General features: G+C 38.7%; 2 protein-coding genes across 4 annotated transcripts in view; one reads left to right on the top strand and one right to left on the bottom strand.

Annotated features, from left to right (window-relative positions):
• Positions 1-11,221, bottom strand: part of LOC122671511 — a 75,081-nt gene extending 63,860 nt beyond the window's left edge. For all 3 annotated transcript variants that reach the window (XR_006334358.1, XM_043868771.1, XM_043868770.1), the window contains exons 1-3: positions 10,894-11,221; positions 8,788-9,036; positions 2,963-3,038 (exon numbers count right to left, since the gene is read on the bottom strand). Coding sequence is in view for 2 of the 3 variants with exons in the window: in XM_043868771.1 (XP_043724706.1) it covers positions 2,963-3,038; positions 8,788-9,036; positions 10,894-11,208 (640 nt within the window). In the remaining variant the exon portion in view is untranslated. The remainder of the gene's footprint in view (positions 1-2,962; positions 3,039-8,787; positions 9,037-10,893) is intronic.
• Positions 11,222-11,538: 317 nt separating this feature from the next.
• LOC122670513 (transcription and mRNA export factor ENY2) lies at positions 11,539-20,889 on the top strand. The gene is made up of 5 exons (XM_043867419.1): positions 11,539-11,643; positions 11,812-11,899; positions 14,199-14,293; positions 19,899-19,975; positions 20,528-20,889. Coding segments are annotated over exons 1-5 (336 nt in total). The 5' UTR covers positions 11,539-11,641; the 3' UTR covers positions 20,602-20,889.
• Positions 20,890-22,071: the final 1,182 nt, after the last annotated feature.

Below are 22,071 nucleotides of genomic sequence, written 5' to 3'. Positions count from 1 at the left end.
GCCATAGCAGAAGTGAAGAAAAGAGAGAAGATCACTGAAATAAGGAAGAGAAGATGATCACTGAAATAAAGTTGAAGACCTTGTTGGCTCTGATAGTCTGATACCATGACAATGTCAGAAATAGAGTGAAATATGGCTCACCCAGGCCCACGGTTACTTTCTTTATTTATATTTGAAAATAGAAAGATATTGTACAAAAATGCCCTTTCTTGTAGGGTTATATTACATACAATTATTACCCCTCAACTTGTTCTGTCAGTTTAGACTTATTAGCTAGTAGTTGTTAGTTATGTTTGGGTTTGGTGTAGTAGAGTCTTATTAGTGTTATGTGCCTTTGGATCCACATGTAATTGTTTCTTAGTTGAACTCTAGTTTTAACAACAGCATAAGTAATTGGCCTAGGCCACGATAGGATTCTGAATCTTACCGTGGCTCTAGGGGTTCTCTTCTTCTCCATCAATATTGTCTTCTCTCTCTTCTCTTTCTCCTCCTCTCTTTCTCTTCTCAAGCTTGCTAGGTACTGTTGGTAACTGGTAAGTTTCTCTGCTGCTACACTGACTATTGGCAGTACCCCTGTTTCTGAAACAACTTTGGATTGCTAATTTTTGTTCATGTTTTTTCTATTAGATATCATTAGGTCTGAAACTGGGCATCAATCTTTAGTAGATTCTAGCCATACTTACCAGTTTCTACATCCATTTATTACTGCTTCAATAACCTGCTCGGTTTTCTGGAATTTTCCTGCAACTGTTTATCGCACCATTGTAGTCCCATTAAAATAATATTTTATGCACTAGTTCTGTCCACTAGGGCTGGGCGATTCTGTTGGTGATGTTCCATTCTTGTTTGGTTGGTTGAGTTTTAGAAAGTTACAACTCACAACCTAACTTACGGAACTGGTTTACTGCTGGATTCATGTTCCTATCGTATGTTGAAGATGACACTGTTCATCAAAATTACATTAAAGCCCTTGCCCACTAAAAGTGATCCTATTCAGCTCCTTCCTTTATTTAAAATTTCAGGGGTACCCTCCACGGCTCCACTTAAGTGACTATTCTCAATATTTTCCCCCTTCAAAAGGACCCTAAACTGTTCACCATAATTACATAATTGCCACCGGTTCTTTTATTTGATTTCTTATTGATTTAGTGGGTCCATAACGACCCTAATTAGGGTTATTGATCCTAGGATTGAATCACCTAATCTCAACCCTAATGCCAAAAAGCATAATCTCAAAATTATTGTGATTAAACTCCCTTAAGGAAGTCTTGCTTATGTTTTGTATTAAAGCCTTGACCATCCAAGACCATTCTAGGTCCAACAGTCATAGTAACATTGCCTACTTGCAAGTAAGTTCGGGCCTAACATTCCATGACCCCATTTTGGCCTTCAGAAAGAAAGCTACTTCTAATATCATGTTTTCACAGAGTGAAGAAATTACATTATTAACTAGATCTGTCTGCAGCTCACTTTTATAAGGATCTGAGATGCTTGACAGCTTGAAGAAGACACTTCCACATAGGTGAGAACTCCCTAAGTTCCTAGTGCTAATCTTTATTGTATCTGGGAGGAGCTTGACTGGTACTAAGATTTACAGGTAGAATGCCCCAAAATGCAGCTAATTATAGGAAATTATTAACAAGTTCAGGTGATATGATTCTGCTTGAAGGAGCTAAAAGAGCTAGGGGCAGGCCTAAAATGACCATAGGTGAAGTTGTGAGGAAGGACATGCTTAGCCTACGTCTTGTACCAAGTATGACCTCGAATAGAGCCTATTGGAGGGCAAGGATACATGTAGCAGACCCCAATTAGCGGAGAATCTCCTGACATGCTGTGCTGTGCCTCTTTCCTCTTACTATCTTTCATCTTTCACTTTTCATCCTTTTCTCTTTTATTAATTTTCCATTTGCAGTTTTCATTTTTTCCATTTTTCATCTTTCATCTCTGTCCCCATCCCTCTTTTCCCACCTCTTCTTTCTCTTTTTGGTTAGAACTCAGTTTCCCCTACTTTGTTTTGTTTGGATCCATGTAGCCGACCCCATTAAGTTGGGATAAGGCTGAGTTTGTTGTTGTTGTATTTACAAGTTCAGGATATTTCAATTCTTGGCTGACCTGAATGCTGAATATTAATAAACACATATAAAGATTTTTGGGAAAGGTCTCCTTAATTTTCTTCAACTAACAATTCAGCAAGTAGTTATACATCAGCATTAAGCCATCTAAGGATTTCCATGCAATACACAACCAAGACGGTCAAGCCTTGCCTCCTTACCATGGACCATTAAGAACTCAGATCTCAATATTTGACCATCTTCAATTCCAAAGGTTGCCTATTCAATTGCTATTAGCTTTTAGCTTTTTCATGATCACCAGACAAGATAAGCAACATGAAACCAAAACAGCCAAGAGCTTTAACACTCCTGCTGGACACTCCTTCTGCACATCATGAACTAACTGTTAAATATTTCTATGTTCAAGCACTTTTAGAGTAACTGAGCAAGTACTCTGATTTGCAGAATTATCAAGCCCAATGCCTCCAAATAGTCATGCAAGAGCATCGTCACAAAAACCATATAGTGTGCAAGTATACAAGAAGATAATAGCATTGAACAGAAATATCCTCTTTCTAAATTTATAAAATCAAGAATTTATTGTGGGAAGTGCCAGAGGACACCTCATAAACAAAAGCAAGTGCAGGCCTCACCGTAAACAACAAAAAGGACATCAGAACACCATACAAGCATGTAAAGAACTTTAGCTATGTGTGCGTACTAGTGTACATGTAATTATGAATGGATGGACACATATACATATATACACTCACATAAACATGCATGCAAACTGTATATATCTATGTACGTACGTGTGTGCCAATGTGTAGATTCATTTACATCCTGACACCACTAGATGTCACAATAGGGACTATCAAACAATTACATATAGCACAGACAACAAGCCATACCAGGAAGAGGAACTGTTGCTGTTGTCACCACAGTCTGAACCTTCACTTGAGCTGTTGGGGTTGAGTATTGGATTCCCTGTTAATGTAAAAAATGCAATATCAAAAGATGAATATAACAGCATCAGTAAACTAACATATTTAATGTGAAACTGTGGTTGTTATTGCTAAATACGAGATAACAGATTCAGACACAATAGGAAGAATCCCCACCATACATGGAAATAAGAGAAGCAGTAAGGTTCTTGGTGAAATAAGTCAGCGTATCAGGTATCACCTTGCATCTTCAGAGGCTTTGTCACTACCTCCTAGTAGTTCTAGGCTCTCAGTTGACACTTCTTGGCAGGAACTATGGAGTTTACCTTTGCTTCCTAAACTTAAGCACTTCTTATGGCGTCGTTGCTTGAATACCTTAGCTTTTAATTCTAATCCTGTTAGGCTGTGTATTGTGAATAATGCTCTTTGCCCTATTTGCTTGTCATCTGTGGAATCTATCTTGTTTCATTTCAACTTTGCATATTGCTGCTGGAGGGCATCTCCTTTTAGACTTTGTACCCAGGTTTCACAACCTAACTCTTTCATGGAGCTGTTTTCTATCTTTTTAAATCAGTACTCTTGTTTCCCTGATATACCTAATGCCATCATTCAATGGGTCTCTTTATTTTGGCAAATTTGAAAATCAAGGAATTCATTTGTCTTTCAACGTTCTAACCTTTCCCTTCTCGGCACTATACAGGCTTTCTATCATTATGTTGAAGGAAGGTTGGGTTTTTGCAGGGATAAGGCTCAAAGTCCAGCTATCCCTGTTGCTCTAAACTTTTCTCTTCCTCGTCATTCAGCTTTCCATTTTAATACTTTTACTGATGGCGCTTGGATAGCTGATTATCTCTTGGTGGCAGGGGTGTTATAATTAGGAATCGTAAAGTATCCTTCGTGGTGGGAAAATGCAAGCATGGGCATAGTTCTTCTGCAACTGCTATGGAAGCTGAAGCGGTCAGGGATGGGCTTCTTCTGGCACAGGCCTTGAACCTTGAGCATGTCACTGTGTTTTCTGATTGCACGCCTCTTGTGGCTTTCCTAAATTGCTCTTCCCAATATTTAGACTGGGCTGCTCGCGTTGTTGCTGATGACATTTTATCTCTTAAACGTTTCTTTTCCAATGTTTTGTTTTTGTTTGTTCCTAGGAATTTGAACAGGGTAGCCAATGTGTTAGCTAAAGGGGCATCCATTTTAAATCTTGTCTTCTGTTTGGTGGTTTAATCCACCAGCCTTTGTTGTAAACCCTGCTCTGCTTGCAAGAAAGCAGGAACTTCCCTGTTTTGCTGCAGTGAATCCGTTGGCCAAAAGGCCTTCCTTTGACACCACCCCCCCCCCCCAAAAAAAAAAAATTTTATCAGAGCCGAACCTGGCCATGAATACCTACTTTTTCAAAACCAGAGTTTGTTTGCCCAATAGAAAAACTGTTATTTTACTCATAGATGACGTGCAGAGTGACAAATCCATCTGTCAATCTATGGTGGAGTTGTGCAGATATTATCAGAGACCAGCCAGATATCATTGAGTCTGAGGATGATGGCTTTGTCGAATCCTTAATTTCCCATAAAAGTAATAGTGCTTATTATGAAATATTTGAATCTTCCGAAATCCAAACACATCATTAAAGTTGGTCGGCAATGGTTTGAAGAGCAAAAGGTGTAGTTGATCGTGATAGCAATTTGTGCATCCTAAAGACTTCTCATCTACAACAGACATTTGTTTTGAAAATATTGGTTGATGAAGTATGCTCAAAGTCAAAGGGCTGAAGGAGGCGACACCAACAGTGCAGCCATAAGAAGCATTGAAAGAGTCAACACAAGAGGAAGACCGCTTTGATGTGAGACAAGAGAAACGGTAAAGGGGGGCAAGATGATTAGTATGGCTGAAGCAAAAACGGACTCTACTTCAATGATGGATGTTCTAAACATTGAGTTTGTTATTCCCCATATATTTCGAGACGAGGATATGCCACTAACGTTTCTAATGGGGGACAGAATAGGAGAGGGGAAATCTGAGAAGAAATCAGAGGGGGAGGGGGGAAGAAAAGAGAATCTTGGAAGAAATCAGAATTTCAGGGGGGGGGGGGAGAAGAAACCGTGAGAAGAAGAAGAAGAAGAAGAAGCAGCAGGGGGGAGAAGAGGAGAAACCTTGAGAAGAACTAAAAGAAGGAGAGGGGGGGGGGGGGGGAAGTGCACACGCACAACTCATAAATTCAATTCATTCTTCATTCCATAAATCTTTACAATCGATGGAGGCTATCTAAATAGCCTTACACTTTTGCTAACCAAGAAAGAAGTAAACTAGGAACTAACTAACAAACTCAATCTTTTGTCTAACAAATAAAAGTAACCAAAAAGGAAACTAGAATCTGCTGCCTAAGAAAACAAGTAAATAGAAAATAATATCCAATATCCTAACAACTATTGGCAGCATCTCTTCAAAGCCAGCTGTCAATATTGGACCCCAAGGTACTGTTCACGTGAACAGTGCATGCGTAAACAGTAACAACAATCTGGCTGGCTGAATGGTGGCTCACATTGGGGCTGGTTTATTGAACCAAAAGAACCAGAAAATCCGGATCAACTGGGCTGATGTCCTCTTTAGGGGGGGTGTCCACCATATTTTGCCTGCATCAATTTTTCCCCCTCGAGTCGATTGGAGCTCCATCTCAAGTCGTCCTGCATCAGTTTCACCTTCTGCTCGTGATTCATGACTCTAGTGAGGAGCATGAGACATACTCCCGATCTCTTCTATTTCTGCCCTTTTACAAAACTTGAGAACGAGTTTTTTTTAACCGAGGGGGATTTGATGCAGTTGCATTAAACATGAATTCCGTATGGAGGTCTATGCACACATTTCAGAGACCCGTAAGATGATTGCGGCAGTCCAATGGGCACAAATTGACCTTTGGATAGTTATATTATAGGTTGAGCCTTTTATTTTTTAGTATTCATAGTAATGGGCCTAATTTATAAGCCCATAAAGCAGGGATAAAGTTAGTCCATGGGATTAATAGTTAAGTAAGTGTTTGAGTTAAATTTGAATACTTAATGACTAGGTAGAGTTTTGTTTTGAGTTTATTCACTTTATTGAGTGTATGAGAGTGATTAGGAGTCAATTTTGGAATTTTAGAAGGTCTTCATTTTTGTAATACACCCCCTTCAATTGGACATGATCTGAATAATTATAAGTTTTTTTAAGAGTTTTGGTGTTGTTGAGCATGCATACGGGACACCAATCCCAAACCTGATATCTTTTCTTCTCTTTTGTTCTCTTCTCCTCTCCTCTTCCTTACATTCTCTTCCTCCTAAGAAGATCGATCTCATCTCTTTTCCCTCCCCTTCCATCGATCTGATTCTCCCCTTAACAACGCAATTGCATCCTTTATTACAAATTTGATCCGAGATTTGAACATTGGCCCTGCTTGCATCTGAGATCTATAATCTAGATTTTTAGATTGCATTAGGTTCTAATGGACATTCGGATCACAAACACGACCAATCTAATACATATGTACATATATATATATATATATATATATTCACAAAAGCTCTCAATGGAAAAATAGTGCATGTAAGACTCTTTTATAAAAGGACATCGGACCTAGGCTCTCTTAAACTTAATTGAACTCTAAATTCACCTGACCTGAAAAGTCAACTCTTAACACAATTTGACTTGACAAATAACCAGGCCAGACCTCAATTAAACCAAAAATCAGAACAATTAAACTACCTCCTCACAACCCAAAACAGGTGAAAATAGAATGAAACAAAACCAATAACTAAACCACCACCATAATGTAGCAGCCTCACATAACCGAACAAGCTCCTAGGATTGATGTGGCTGGATGGACCTGGCGGTAATCCCTTTTGTGGCTACTTAAGAACTGCCGTAAACTATTCTGTGAATCATTCGCTGGGCTTTAAAATTTATGCTTTACAAGTTTCCTTTCTTCTAGAAGTGTAGATAGCTACTCACAGCATTGTGTAGTTTTATTTTCCTTCAGAAAAAGTAACAATATAACATATAGTGTGATGTCATCGCAATTGATGCTTGCCATATGTTATTGAGGATTGACCAAGGCAATATAACAGAAGCATGATTCACCAACGAAGAAAGATACTCCTTGAAGGGAATGTGAATATCATCACCTTCAGGCACATGAAATACAGGATCCTTGAGCCAAATCCAGTTAAGGACACAAGTTTCTAAATATACACGACATTGTTGATGAATCCCTATAAGGCTCACAGATTTATGCAGTAATACAGCTGCTATTCTGCCACCCAAAGTCATAAGATATTAATAAGAAACTACTTGTGTTCCCCGACAACCTTCCTCCCGGATTACCACCACTTAGGGTCAATAAAGTCACATAGATATTGTTCCACTCTCTAGTTTGCAAGACAAGCCAGCCCATAAGATGAGAGCTAAGCAACATGAGGAGCTACTACCAAGTGATAAAGTGCAGTGATAGTTCTCACCCCATCCTTTTAACTTGCTGGACATGTCACAGCCCAAGTTTGGACCTTTACATGTGGTATGTTTGATGTGGTTCAGAGTTCTAGAAGACCAGCCACAGAAACATACTAACAGTCCAGGATCAATAGGAATCAAGAGAACAAAAATACAGACAGAACTAATAGCAAATAAGAAAAATCAAATAAATCAAAATTTCAGCCCAATTACACTCAAATCTGGTCTAGTGTAATGGACTGATAGATCTATCAATTGATATAGGAATCTTGAAAATCAGGGATCTGTAAATAGATGAAACCCAGCTAGCTTCATAAGTAAGCTATAACCAAGATTCAGAGAAACTTGGCAGAAACAGATCTTCAGATCTAAGGAATAGATCTGGGAGTAATCTAATAAGTTGCAGAACTTCAGGTTTGCAGTTCAGGTATAATAACCAGCAAGAATAGATGAAGAAACAAGGTAGCAAACTGAACTATTGAGAAGCAGCTCAACAGTTTGATGGCAGGGAACGAGAAGAAGAATAAAGATCGATAACAGTTTTAAGTTAGAAGAGTATAGAAGAAGAACAGAGGATAGATCATACCTGTTAAGGAAGAAAGCAATCGATCAGATCTGCAGTCCACAAATGCACTGCTCCACAGCACAAAAACTCTTGAAAAAAAACTCAACTCTTTACTCAAATTGTGCTTAATTGATGGGGGCATACACATATACATAACTTCTAAAATACCTAATCAACTCATGTTTTGGACTCCAAATCACTCTCAATGACAGAGAAAGTAAAACAAACTCAAATCTGGACTTAACTTATTTCCGTACACAAACTTGAACAACCAAATATGGATAAATTAGGCCCGTTAAAATGTAACCCACCAAAATAAAAGGCCCAACCTATATACTAACTATCCAAAGCTTCTTGTCAGCCCATTGGACTACCCCCAGCCCCTTGTGCGCCTCCCAAGCTTGCGCCTAGGCTTCCATAGTGGATCATCTCCATCCATCCATCCCAATGTGACTCCATCAGTTCTATTGTGATTTTCTTCTCCTTTGTTGTATTCCATAATACTACAATCTAAGGACCGTGAGAATAAAATAAATTTGAGCCTGCTTTACCATCTTCCTTTGTTGAATCAAGAGTGCTAAATAATAAGTTCCAAATTTCAAGCCCAGGTGAGCATTCTGGTTCCGGCTTGGTCACTTACAAAAGTAACAAAACCATCTACAGATTAGACAAGCTAGAGAGTTTCAACATCATAACTTTTATCGCAAACCCTAGAAAATAGACGAGATGAGAATCAAATTAAAAATGATACCTTCTGCTTCTCCCGTCTCTTCAACATCTTCAAATGGCATTTCTGAACATAGTGCATCAAATGATATCGAGAATGTCTTGCATACAACTGCTCCTTGACCTTTGGGTTCATAGATAGCCATTCATCAATTTCTTTAGATTTGACTACGTCCTTCGTTTCCAATGATTCTAACCAGGAATAGACTGGAATCCATTGATCTGTGCGTTGAAAGCGACTAGGTGGAGGCTCAACCTGATTCGCTTTCATTGCCTGCCATGAGAAAATGACCTATAAGATAAGTAGATAACAACAGTATGTTTTTGAAGAGGTGCAATGAGTATGGTATAGGTTTTCCACCAACAACAAGAATATGTTGCATTCATCCTAAGAAATCACAAGAATCTGTCAAAATATACAGAAAACCCAAAAAGAATAAATTCAGAAAAGCAGTTGATGGAAAATACAGACAAATTACAACTGGGAGACATGGTACCATTAAACAAATCTCTCTCTTTTTTCTTTCCAAGAATAAAGTAACATTTCTTCTCCAATCTCTTATTTATATAACCCCTAGACTCACGATAATAGAAAAACTGCCCACCTCTGCTATCTTGTATAGAATCATCCCCAGTCCCAAACCTCGATCCATTCGTTTGCATAATGAAATTTCATGAAAATTTTTACTTCTTCTACAAAACAAAAGCAAAACTTAAACAAAAAAAAAATGGCATCCAGACACTTTGATTGCCGTTCTGTCTAGTATTAACACAAAGTTCCAGACAATTCCATTAAGGTTTGAAGTCTCTCATTCCATACCTGACAATGTGAGATAATCCTGGTTTCTATTCAAAATATTGGTATTCTTTAAGAATCACTCACTATTAGAATACATTAGCTTGTTGAGAAAGCATTTTTTGGGGCCATTACGGCTTATTGAATCCGTCCTACACACCCCTTATACCCCTACACTTGTAAGCTAGAGCTACCTGGTCTAAGCCTAGCAGGTCATATCAATGAGTTTTATTTTGGCCATTCCAAGAAGACTCTTTCCATTTTTCTCCAAAATAGAAACTGAACCTGGGAATCTAGAAAGAGAGGGATAGAAGGTTGAAGGATTTCCACCATTCTGAACTCAGTTGAGAATTCCAATATTGCCAAATATCAAATGTTTTCATGAACAATGTCAAGTTAAAACTAACTTGAAGATGAAATGATGAATATATCCTTATCTGACCAACACAATTTCATTTTTCCACCATGCAAATTTGATATCTTGACTTGCTAAACCGGGGATCATTTCTTACAAGCAGAGAGGTGATCACTACTAGCAAAAATTCAAACCCTGATCATTTCTTATGAGTAGAGAGGGGAAAATTATCTCCTGCAATTCCCTGCCCGGTCCAATTCCCTACTGCCTGTAATAAGAGGGGGGTGGACCCCATCCGGGCAGGGGTGGAATGGTCATCAAGCCCCACCCCCCTTGTTAGGGGCACTAGGGGAACTGGACCGGGCAGGGAATTGCAGAGGATAAAGGTCCACAGAGAGGTGATCCAACTCACACAGAGATTCAAACTCTTAGTTCCTACGCTGAAGTATTCTGGTTCGATAGTGGTTGTTTGCCAACGGTTCTCCACATGTTAGGCTAACCAATTATTAGTACAATAAGTACTTTGGCTCTTTGTGAAAACAATAATAACGAGGTAAACAATATCCAGGACACAAAGCGTTTTTAATCTGAATTAAATCAAGCTTTGAGAACTTAGATTGTTGTCAACATCTGGACATTGAAGCAGAAAAGGAAGGAGAACTTGGGTCGGAAGTCAGAAAAGCCAAAATTTCTCAAACACAGGCAAAAACGTACGAGGTAACAATCTCCATGATTACACAAGGCGTTCTCATGGTGAATTCCCGTTCAAGCATTCAGAACTTAGGTTTTTCTCACAACTGGACATTAGTAATCAAGGTGGAACTTGAATTCAGAAGGCAGAATTTCTCCAACAAAAACTAAAGTGTAAGACAAGGAAGAGCATCGAATAACCTAATCCAATTCAGAACGGAAGAATGATTTTAAAAATAATAAAAAAAAAGAGTAATGTCAATTGAGATGAACAGCAACGGCCACCATACCTGGTTGGACTGTCGCATGAGCTTGTGAATGGACAGAATTCGCTGATAGAGCTGTGGACGCGGCAAAGACATGAGTTGTGGAGGTAGAGTGACCTGATTAGAATCAACCCAAGCTTCCATCTCACTCATCATGACGTTCCTTCGCTTCGGTAGCGTTGAGAGCCAAGCTCGAGCTCTGGTTTCCCATTCTCCAATCTGAGGATCAGAGGAGCAGGGTATTCGTTCTACGGTCTGGTTTTCTAGGGTTTGGCCTTGAATAGCCTGCTGTCCCTGTGCTTCGAGAGCTCCACATGAACGGGAAGGTAGCTCTGACATCTTCGTCTCGCAGGAGGTCTGTTACTGAGAAAGTATATGTCAGTCGTTATATATTAGCTGACAGATTTGCCCATCGAAAAATATTTCCATGACAGATCTACCCATAAAAAAATCTAGCCCTCCTGTGTCCTGTCTATCCATCATGGCCCGTGTAAAATAGTAGAAAAAATAAAAATAAATTAATTATCTGACGTTTGATTGGATGGTGGGGTCACAGTAAACGTGACCAAGAACGGGAACAACCACTGTACTCTGTACTGACGGCGTAGAGAATCCTTTTCCCATCTACTATATAATGGATTCTCCATCGCTCAATTTCCAAGTTTCCACTTTCCACCATAATTTCAGTGTGCTTGGGTTCTGGTTCGAATTTCAGCAAACAGAGGAGCCGTTTTGCGACTGAGATCTCGTTTGCTTGAAACAACTTAATATAATGTGAGTTTCTTTCCTTTCTCTGTTTTTATTTCTGTAAGATAAGTTTCTTATTCGTAATTTGAGCTTCGAAAGCAATTTGAGAACTCAAGAGACGATTTTTTTTCCCCTTTTTCATCCTTTTCCTGATTTTATCTTTTCGACTTCTGGTGGCTTTTAATTCCCCCAAAGGAGGGCTTCTATCAATCGCCCACCAACACCTGATGCAGAGGAAGACCAAGAAAAAGAACTAAGCCTTCAAGAGATCATCAACATCAAAGTAAGTCTATTCCTTGGTTTTTTATATGAATCGCGGATTCTCTTTGTTCTTTTCTTTTCTTTCCTTTCTTCTTTTTAGTGCTACACTTCTGAGATGAGGATAAAAGCAGTAGAGTGAGCGAGGATTAGCCTTCCAGTAAATGGCCAACGAAGCTAAAAAACAAAATCTGATTGGACGGAGATCAATGGCACAGATGCTCCAGTTTTTTGTATCTTCTCTTTAGTTGTTCTAATGTCGTCGGGTCAGAATTGTTCCCTTTTTAAGTACTCGATTCGTTTTTTTCTTTTTCTTTTTTTTTTTGAAGTCTCAAAATCGTTCGGATTAAAGAGGAAAATTTATAACTTTTCGCTCCTTTCTGAGATTTTTGGAAGACCTGGATTCTCAAACGGCAGCATAAATATATTCATTGTAGTTTGTTCTGACAGGTCTTTGGATTCTCTTTTTTCATTTGTCTGTTGTACTGGCAAAAGTTTTGTAATTTTACATGGTTCCTGGGAGATTTCACATTGTTCTTGAGCTTCTACTGGCCGGTAGAGAAATGGGACAAAAGCAAAATAGACCACAATGCCCAAAGAAATTCTTTGCATCAGTTTTTGGAAGTAAAATATTTGAGATTTTTTTTCATCACTATATGGTGTGTAACTTTAGAAACTCCATGACAGATAATGAGGGGTGAAAGTTGATGAGAGGGAGATTCCACAAAGTGATTAGTTTAGGTATCTGGGATTAATCACTAAGATGATATAGAAGATGATGTTTCACGGAGAATAAAAGTAGGATGGGTGAAGCGAAAAGGTGCATCAGGAGTGTTGCATGATCAACGGGTTGCTTCAAAGCTTAAAGGAAAATTTTATAGGACAGTCATATGACCGGGTATGATGTATGGTATGGAATGTTGGGCAGTTAAGAGGCGTCATATAGATAAGTTAAGTGTAGTGGATATGAGGATGTTGAGATGGATGTGTGGCAAAACTAGGAAGGATAAAATAAGGAATCATCATATTAGAGCTGATTTGGGAGTTGCCCCAATTCAAGATAAGCTTTGAGAAAGTTGTCTAAGGTGGCATGGCCATGTTCAACAGAGGCCTTCAGATGCTACAGTTTGGAATAGTGACTTGATTTAGATTTAATGTAGTAAAAGAGCTAGGGGTAGACCTAAAATGACCCTAGGAGAAGTGGTGAGGAAAGGCATGCATAGTTTAGGTCTTGTTTCAAGTTTGAGCTCAAATAGAGCTGATTGAAGGACAAAGATCCATGTGGCTGACCCCATTTTGTTGGAATAATGCTGAGTTGTTGTTGTTATTTGTTGTTCCATTCTTTTTCTTTCTACTATTTTTATTTATCTTTTGTCTTTGCTTTGCAAGGATCCATATAGCCAACCCCATTTAGTTGGGATAAGGCTGGATGGAAGTTGAAGTTTGGACCGACTGTGAATCTTTAGTTTCATGGTTTAAAGAAGGCGGCGGTCAAGTAGAATAGCCATGGACCTTCTTTGCTCTCTTAAATGATATTTACCATCTTGTTAGATGTTTTCAATTTGTAGTCTTTGTAAAGAAAGATAGATCTGTAATTTTGGTGGTTGATAGTTAGCCAAGAAGGCGAGGGTGGAAAGAAGTTGTATAACTATGGACACTGATGGGCACTCATTTTTTTTTTTTAATTAATGAAGGTTTTTTCATCAAAAAAAAAAAGGCGGGGTGGGGGAATGTCTCCTCTCTGGGTCCATGGAACCCCTCCTACTTGTCTATTGCCTCAATAATGCACTGAATATTTCATGTCCAGAGGATCAGAAACTAACACATATGTGGCTAACATTTAAGAAATTGAGAACACAATCAGAATGACATGTGATTTTTAACCATGTGATCTATTTAATATGTTCTGAAGCTTCTATTGTGGGTTTTTTACTCTTCAAATATTAGAGAATGTAGGCTGGAACTGTTTCCTTAACATTATGTATGGTGTATGTAATCCAAGAGCATAGTTATAAAGGCGTCGCCATGGCGTCCAGGCTCCTTGGTCGCCTAGGGTGCCATGGCGGTGTCGCCTTGAATTTTGACCCTCTAAAACGCCCTGGTCGCCTTCCCGCCTTGATAACTATGTCCAAGAGACATGACACATCTAACTGTGGGTACTGATATCCTTAAAAAATGACATAAGGCAATATAAATATTGAGACCTAAGATCTCGCCTTATGGCATTGAGAAAGTCCCAATTTTGTATTAGTTATTTAGGATTTCCCTTTCTAATTTTCTTTGTTTCATTGATATTTTTGTTTGGGCCTTTTGGTTTCCACTAGTTAATCGAGAGCGGGGAAAAGGAACGATTGAAGGAGCTTCTAAGGGAAAGGCTTATTGAATGTGGGTGGAGAGATGAAATGAAAACTCTTTGCAGGTTCTCTCTCTCTCTCTCTCTCTCTCTCTCTCTCTCTCACATACACATTCACACATACAAATACACATTTGCATTGATATTTGTTATCTCTCACTTGGGAGGTTTTGGGGGGGGGGGGGGGGTGAACACTCTTTCCAGGGATAGATTACTTAGCACAGACTCTTATTGATGTAGTAACTACTCATTCTGCTGGGGGACTTCAATTTACCACAAGGTGTGCCCATGGGCAATCTTGCTTGAATTGACCAACGAGTGGTACCCTTCTTCAGCCAAGGCATCATCCTTGGATAAAGACCTTGCATTTTGAAGACTATGAATTTAGAAAGGTGCTGGTTTTGTCATTTCAACAATAGGCTGGAAAATCTTATTCTTTTATCAGTTGCATATAAAGCATGCTTTTCCATTCAATGCATTGCTGTACAAAGGGGAATACGCAAAACTTCCAAACATCTGCAGCTTGCAGATGACATGCTGGTGCTCCCAGCTCCAGTTGAGGTATCTTCATGAAATTCTTCATTGTTTGAGGCAGTCTGGCTTGATAATTAATTAGTCAGAGCATGGTCTAATGAATAAGGTCCTTTTCCTCACGTGGATGAGTTCTCTCCATGCATCTTATCTTGTGTTTCCACTTTCCAGTAGGAGCTAAGTAGTAATCCAGAGCCATGTGGGCTGGCTATTTTATAAGAGAGAGTGGAGAAAAGCCAGCACCTTGGAAGTATGGTGGCCTCTTTGAAGGTAGCATGATTACTTTCACTGAAGCAACTTTGGCATATTTCCATCATATTCGTGTTGCATCTTCCAATTCCAGCGTTAGCAGCAGCTTGATTAGAGAAGCGTTGGATGTATTTCTTGTAGAATTATATGGCAGATAACCACCAAGGTTTTAGGTCCAGGTTTCGCCGGCCCACAAAATCAAGTTCTGAGATCTCGGTGAGTTGGTGTATTTTTTTCCCGTTTGGACTCGGTGGTGGGTTTTGGTGGCCATATGGCCAAGATAGATCCTGAAACTTGACATCCACCCTATTTTAGGCCTACTAAACACAATGGAAACATTAGTGTTTATAAATTCAAAACCCAAAATGGTACTTTGACTTCAGACCCATGGTTGGTAGTCTACGGCGTACATGAGCTTTACCCTAGGCTATTCCACACAATATTTAATTAAAATAGAGGTGTAAAACAACTTAATTAAGCCTTAGAAATTAAAAAACATCAAACCATAAACCATTTAAGCATTAGGCATCATATTCATAATTATACATGGTGATGGTTTGATGGTTTGTTAATAATTGTTAGGTACTTGGAAAGAGACAGATTAAACAAATGCAAGCGTAAGTGTGTAACAAGTCCTACCATTTGGGAGTAGCTAGAACTAAAACGAGTGTCGGCCTGGATCATCAAAACGACCATGTTGTTGTTGTTGTCAAATCAAGCTCTCCTCTGATTCAATCACAAACACTGGCCTTGACATATTATGCTGTTCTTGAGATGCAATGCAGCTTCCTCTCTTGATATTGAAGCTGCAATCTTGAATCTCCAAGCTTTAATCTTCAGTTGAGGTGAGATTTGCCAAAAAAGCACCAAACCCTAACCTCCAAGTGTTTTTCCTTCACAACAGACCGAGATAGGCAAGACAAAGATGAGATTTCGAGTTAAGGTTGAAATCTCACCGAGAGGATGCCTTTTTTATAGTTTGGTTTGGTCAAGATCGAGATATACCACGAGATCTCAGCAAGATACCAAGATCTTGCACAAATCTTGTATTGCCTACCGTCTCATCTTGAGACTTCACGAGACCGAGATATTTTCGAGATCTCGGTGAAATCTTGTACTGTGATAACCACAGGTTTCACACATGGTAGGTTGATTTTTGTTACTCGCACTTTGAAACCCAAATGTGGGTTGGAGATGATTGACATTGTGAATGAAGTACTGCTTGAACATTGGCTGTTGCACTAGGGACTGAGGCAACATTTCTAGGATCAGAATTGGGGTTTGAAAATTTTCTACTTGATCTCCATCAATACCAGATCCTCATCTTCTAAAAGGGGTGGACAATACAGTATGGATCATCAGATCTTGCCAGCAGATCAGATTTTACGTTGAATGTTAACTTGGATTTGTCCCACCCAATGCCATGCAGGTCAGATTATTCAGATAGATACCAACCAATTTCTGAAAGTTGGACTGTAGTGATTGCAGGAAAATACAGCTGTGGCTGTTTGTGGGACAGCAAGGAAGTAAAGATTCCTCATGGTTGCTTGGAGAGGCATCCAAAAGATGTTGATGCTTTCTCTCAAAGGATCAAATGTGAAGTTGTATAAGGAAGTGATTTAATGTTTTGTGATAATAAATGGTGTCAGGATTAAATGTAAGGCTAACCTTTTTTGAGTTATTCAGAGCCACAGAAGGGGCAAAGAAGACGCCATTGATGACTTGTTTGATCTTATTGCCAACAAAAGTAATTTGAATTGCTCAATTCGAGCATAATTTGAATGACCATGTATACTGATGCTTCCAATTAGTATGCTAGAGTATTAGTCTGGGACTCTAGAGGCGGGTTTTTAATCAAGCCCTTGTATGAGTTGGTTGATCATACCAAACAACCCAAACTTTGGGTGAAGCCCATTGGAGGAAGCTTTCTTTCATTGGATTGAAATGTATGTTCAAACAATTAAGTTTAAATAGTATATACATTTTCGGAGTAGATGGCTGATAGTTGCCCTCTCCAGAAACCAATTATGGAAGTGTTAACCCTCTGTTGTTCCAGTCCCGTTTGTCTAGTGAAGTATGGTTTTATTTCCTTTCCATTTTCAAGATGGTAGAAGATGTCAGAAAGTGTCTGGAATGTATTAGTTTGATGAAGAATAGCAGCCTTTTGTAGAACCAATGAAGCACAGAAACAGTCATGTCTGCAAGAAGTGGAGAGGCCAATGGAGGGGTGTAAAACGGTCGGTCCGGTCCAATTTCGGTCTGGTTTTTTCCGCATATAACGGGTCAGACTGAAACCAATAGGTATCGGCTGTCTTTGGTTTCTTTAAGAGTCTCTTATCAGTCCGGTCTCGATTTTTCAAATATTGCAAAAAAAAAAATGTTAAGCATTTGGATTTTATTGGTTTAATTGGGTTTTTTTTACCAGTTTTTCCATTTTTGGACGGTCTGTTTCAGTCTCTTAGAGGTTTAAAAATCAAAACCAATACTGAACTGATAAGTTCAATCTGTTGGTTCATTCAGGTAGGTCTGAATTTTGACATCCCTATACCAAAGGGAGCAGTTATTTAAAAAAAATTTTAAAGAAAAAAGGCTTTTGAAATATTTAATATGTGTTTTAACCAATAGGATCTGTAATCATGATATGTGTTCGTCAAAAATGGTATTATACACTAGTTGGATGCGTTTTCATAGTCCTTTCCTCTTGAATGCTCTCTCCATGAGCAGTCTCCATATAGTAGAGCTTCTCCCCTCCTATTTCCTCTTTGTCTTTTCCTAACATATTTTTTTTTATCGAAGAAAATGATAAATAGTAAGGAGCAGCATTGCAAAATACATCATTGCTCTGTAATGTGTACTCTTTCTATGACGGCACAGCCCAACCCTTCTAACCCTTGCCTGTCAACTATCTAATCCTTACTTGAATCTAAAATAATGGATATAAAATAAGACATTACATACATTGATATATGATTTATGTTGTATACTTGAACCTTGATGTGAAAATAAGTGAAGTTTATCCATGAAGAGTCATAAGAATTGGTGGAGCTGTAGCTATCAGTAATTTAGGTAGGCCTGATTAGGACAATTGATATGATTCACATGGAAGCACTTCATGTTTTCCAGTCAACGGATTGACTCTTGGACTGATTTTTCATATTCTTGGAGGACCTTTGATAATATAGGTCATATATATGCTCAATGATATATCCTATCCATGGATATGCTCCTGTTTGAGTACAGTAAGTTACCTCTGCATTTGAAAGAGAAATTGGAGTAGTGAATCTCTTACAGACTGAACCATTTAACCCGACCAGCACCGTCCAATTTAACACCGAGACATACCGACCATTTAATAAGTGGTTCAGTTTGGCTCTGAGGATTGAAGACCGAATGACCGATTAATTAAACAGTCGGTCTCAGTCCAACCTGATTAACCCAACAAGACCGACCAATTAGGACTGAATGTAAAAAAACACCCAAAACTCGACCAATTAAGGACTGACTAAGACTGATTGGTCAAAACCAACTAACCAACCAATCAATTATTAATCAGTCTTGGTCTGGTCTTTTGAGGATTTATTATATAATCGGTCAATTTCAATCCTGGCCCTTAAGGGTGGAGTACCTATTAGAGCCCAACTGAAACTGACTGGTCTGACCAGGTTGACTCCCCTTTCTCCTAGCTCCTTTAGCCACCGAGGATAAATTGGACTATTTAGGGAAGCTCTCACAGAACTCATCATGGATTACCTATAAAATGATAGGTCTAAAGAGTATCTCTAAACCAGTGCAAATATTTGCCACTTGGTAGATTGGATAGAGCTGAGATTTTGGGGACCGGAAGACACCAAGGTCCCTGTTCACATTTTAAGTTTCAGCAAAACGGAGTGAACCAAGTGGCAAAATAAAGCCATGAAAAAATAAGAGTTTTGTAACAGAAATGGATGGTTAAAGATACAAGTAAATCCGCCAATACATGGGATGGTGTATGAATTAGTCTGAATCTGAAATTTGACATGTGGCCAATCTATACCATTTTCTAGATATTCATGTGGTTGGAATTACCACATCACCTTTCCAGTTGGCAAAACTTGGTGCCAGACCATAGATACCCTCTAGTCTTGCTAGACTAGAAAAACTTTTGCTCAAAACAATATACATTTTTCCAAAGTCATGGCATTTTATTTGTAATTGGCTAATTAGGCAGCTGTTTAACCCAAAAAAAAAAAGCTAAGTAGGCAGCTGCACTTGTGAAAAAAAGGACATTACGTGCAAATTAAAGCATCTGGAGTGTCAATAAACAGAAAATTGCAGTATGAATAGTATTTCTAGTCTATGGTCAACGAAGTAACCACTTTGGTTGCCCCAACTATTTTAGTGTTTCCAGGATGTCAGTGAATCATATACTTACCAACACCACCACCCCTCCCAAAAAAAAATTGGATTTTCGTGAACAAGATATTTATTTTTGCAATTTTTCCATCTCATCTTAGCAAGATTGTGGTCACTTAAGTAGGATCATTTTATGGTGGGGTTATCACATATTGTATAGGTAATCATTCTTTCAATTGACCTATTTTTTCCCTATTCTTGTTGTTCACTTCAGCTTATGACTATTTCACCATTGTGCATTGTGAAAAGCTCTGTGATTTAATCTTATTCTTTGTTTTAATGTCATTAGTAAGTTTCTCAGCTGCTGTCTTACTTTGTTTACATTATTTCCCCTCACATCACTTGTGTCCCTAGTTAATTTGTGCACTTGTTTCCATCTGTAACAATATGGTTTCTTTTTATTGATTTTTTAGTCCCATTCGTAGGGGTTTGTTTCGTCTGTATGGTGTATTCTTTTACATCTGAAATCAGTCTTAGCTCTCGATTTGTTTTTGAACAGAGCATTTACTAGAAAGAAAGGAAGGAATAATGTTACTGTGGATGACCTTGTACATGTAATCACCCCAAAGGGCAGAGGTGAGGTTCCCCCCACCCCCTCTTCATTACCTCTTTTGTCTTTGATAAATTCCTTGTACCCATATTACTCCTTTGCTTCTAGTTATCCGCATGGACACTGTTAAACATGATCTTTTGTTTGTTGTATTTTACATTTTTTATCGAAATTTTCTCTCTAACAGCCAACTGCTGTATCACTGTAAAATCATTTTTGCCAAACACATGGCAACACTAATTGAATCTTGCAACTTTAGTGCCTCCATTTACAGCTGTTTCTATTAGTGTGACCTTTATATAAGGAGGCAAATCTAATTTCTAGATGATGTTTTGCAAATAAATATGGAAGTCTCACACGGTAGAGAAGTATCTGATAAAATGGTTGAGGAATTTCCTTGGAGATTCCTTCCAGTACTTTCCCCTTTTTTAGTAATCAAACATGGATTTCCTGTTGTAACCTGAAGTTTGACTTAAATTTTTCTCGTCAGATTTCTCCATTCTGAATTATGTCTCAGTGTTTTTTGAGCATTGATGTTTCTTGTAGTTTGACGTTTATTTTACTTACTGTTTGTGCAGCCTCAGTTCCTGATTCTGTAAAGGCTGAACTGTTGCAACGCATCCGAACTTTTCTAGTGTCAGCAGCTCTTTGATCCTGAACGCCGAGTTCTCCATGCTCTCACAGTTTCTTCTAAAAGGGGGGGGGGGGTTCCCTGCTTTTAGTGTGTCTGTGTCATTTGCAGAGTCAGACCTCTAGACTAAGGTCCTAATGGAAGTCTACCTTCCCTTGTTTCAAATTGCAGATGTTTCATGGATGTGAAAAACTAAATTTATTTGCTCATAGTAACAGTACATATTGAAAGGAAATGTAATGTTCCCTGTCAACGCTTTACATTCAATCAAAGTTTGAGTGAAGGGTGTTAAAGTTGTTATCCAGAAGTCTTCCCATCTTATTGATATTTTGACTGATCTTAAATTAATTTCACTTCCTTTCATTTTCATGTCATCAAAAGAGCTAATGCGACAAGACATCACAAAAGAAATAACTTAAGACTATAATACCAGTTTTTGCACCGCACATCTTGAAAAACATATTTAATGACCATTGGTTTCAATTATTTCTAGAATTCATCTTATTACGTCAAGAAACCTCTGGTGGGTCCTTCAAGAGTGGGACTTGCACAGAGTAGTAAACAGACAAGGAAGATGAGTGCCGGTGGGGTGGCGGCAAGGGAATTCTCCGATGCCTAAGTTAGATCTCTTTTGCACACAAATGAAACAGTAAGAGTTTTAAGAGTTCGATCTCCTGCATGGAATGTTACCTTCTCTTTTTATAGGATTGTCATGATGATATAGAGGTCCTGATGTAACCAGCGATGGAGCCCTCCTTAAGGGAGGAAGTGGAGTATTTCTTTGTCTTAGGTCTAGAGAGTCCCATGTGGAAAATGTTTTAATGGGGAAGGCCTCCTACATGCGTAGGGGCTCCTTTCAGTAGACATCAATAAATGCTCATAAATGCAATGGAGATATGGAGAGTGACTTATTTCACTATATCGTCACCTTCTTGAGGGTTCTTGATATGCTAAGCCCCCTTGTAGTGCGCTCTTACCTATCTGAGAGGTGATGTGTTACGATGTGTAGAGTTGCCTTTGATAGGCTTCTTGACCTGACGGATGTGCCAGTTTCTTCATGCTTCTTTGAGGGGATCTTTGGATCTTTTAGTTACGGGTCTTCAGGCGGATAGTTCTTACCCGATAGACCCATCATGGGTCTTTGGGTAGATAGTCCTTATCAGATATACCCAATTGACTTTCTACTGACGCCACGTGTTGTGACGTTATTGGGTGGCCATTATATTGTACAACACATCCCATTTGTTGGATTGTCTTCATTGAAGCATTGACAAATCCATATCATGCAATTCATCCTTAGGAAATGAAATTAACTTTTATTGCTTGGTTGCAAGGGATATACAAAGAAGTGAAATGCATTTGATCAGAAGTACAAGTATTTCCTTTCCCAACTTCCCTTAACAATCATACAATCAAGCAAAGTATTTTTGTTTTTTTTTTAAATTTACTATTTAAAACATGAAGATGCAACTCTAAGGTTGCCCTACTGTG

Source organism: Telopea speciosissima, chromosome 8 (genome assembly GCF_018873765.1).
Source record: "Telopea speciosissima isolate NSW1024214 ecotype Mountain lineage chromosome 8, Tspe_v1, whole genome shotgun sequence".
In the NCBI taxonomy this organism is placed as follows: domain Eukaryota; kingdom Viridiplantae; phylum Streptophyta; class Magnoliopsida; order Proteales; family Proteaceae; genus Telopea; species Telopea speciosissima.
Note: the sequence above shows the minus strand (reverse complement) of the source record. Positions and strands in the feature narration are given on the sequence as shown.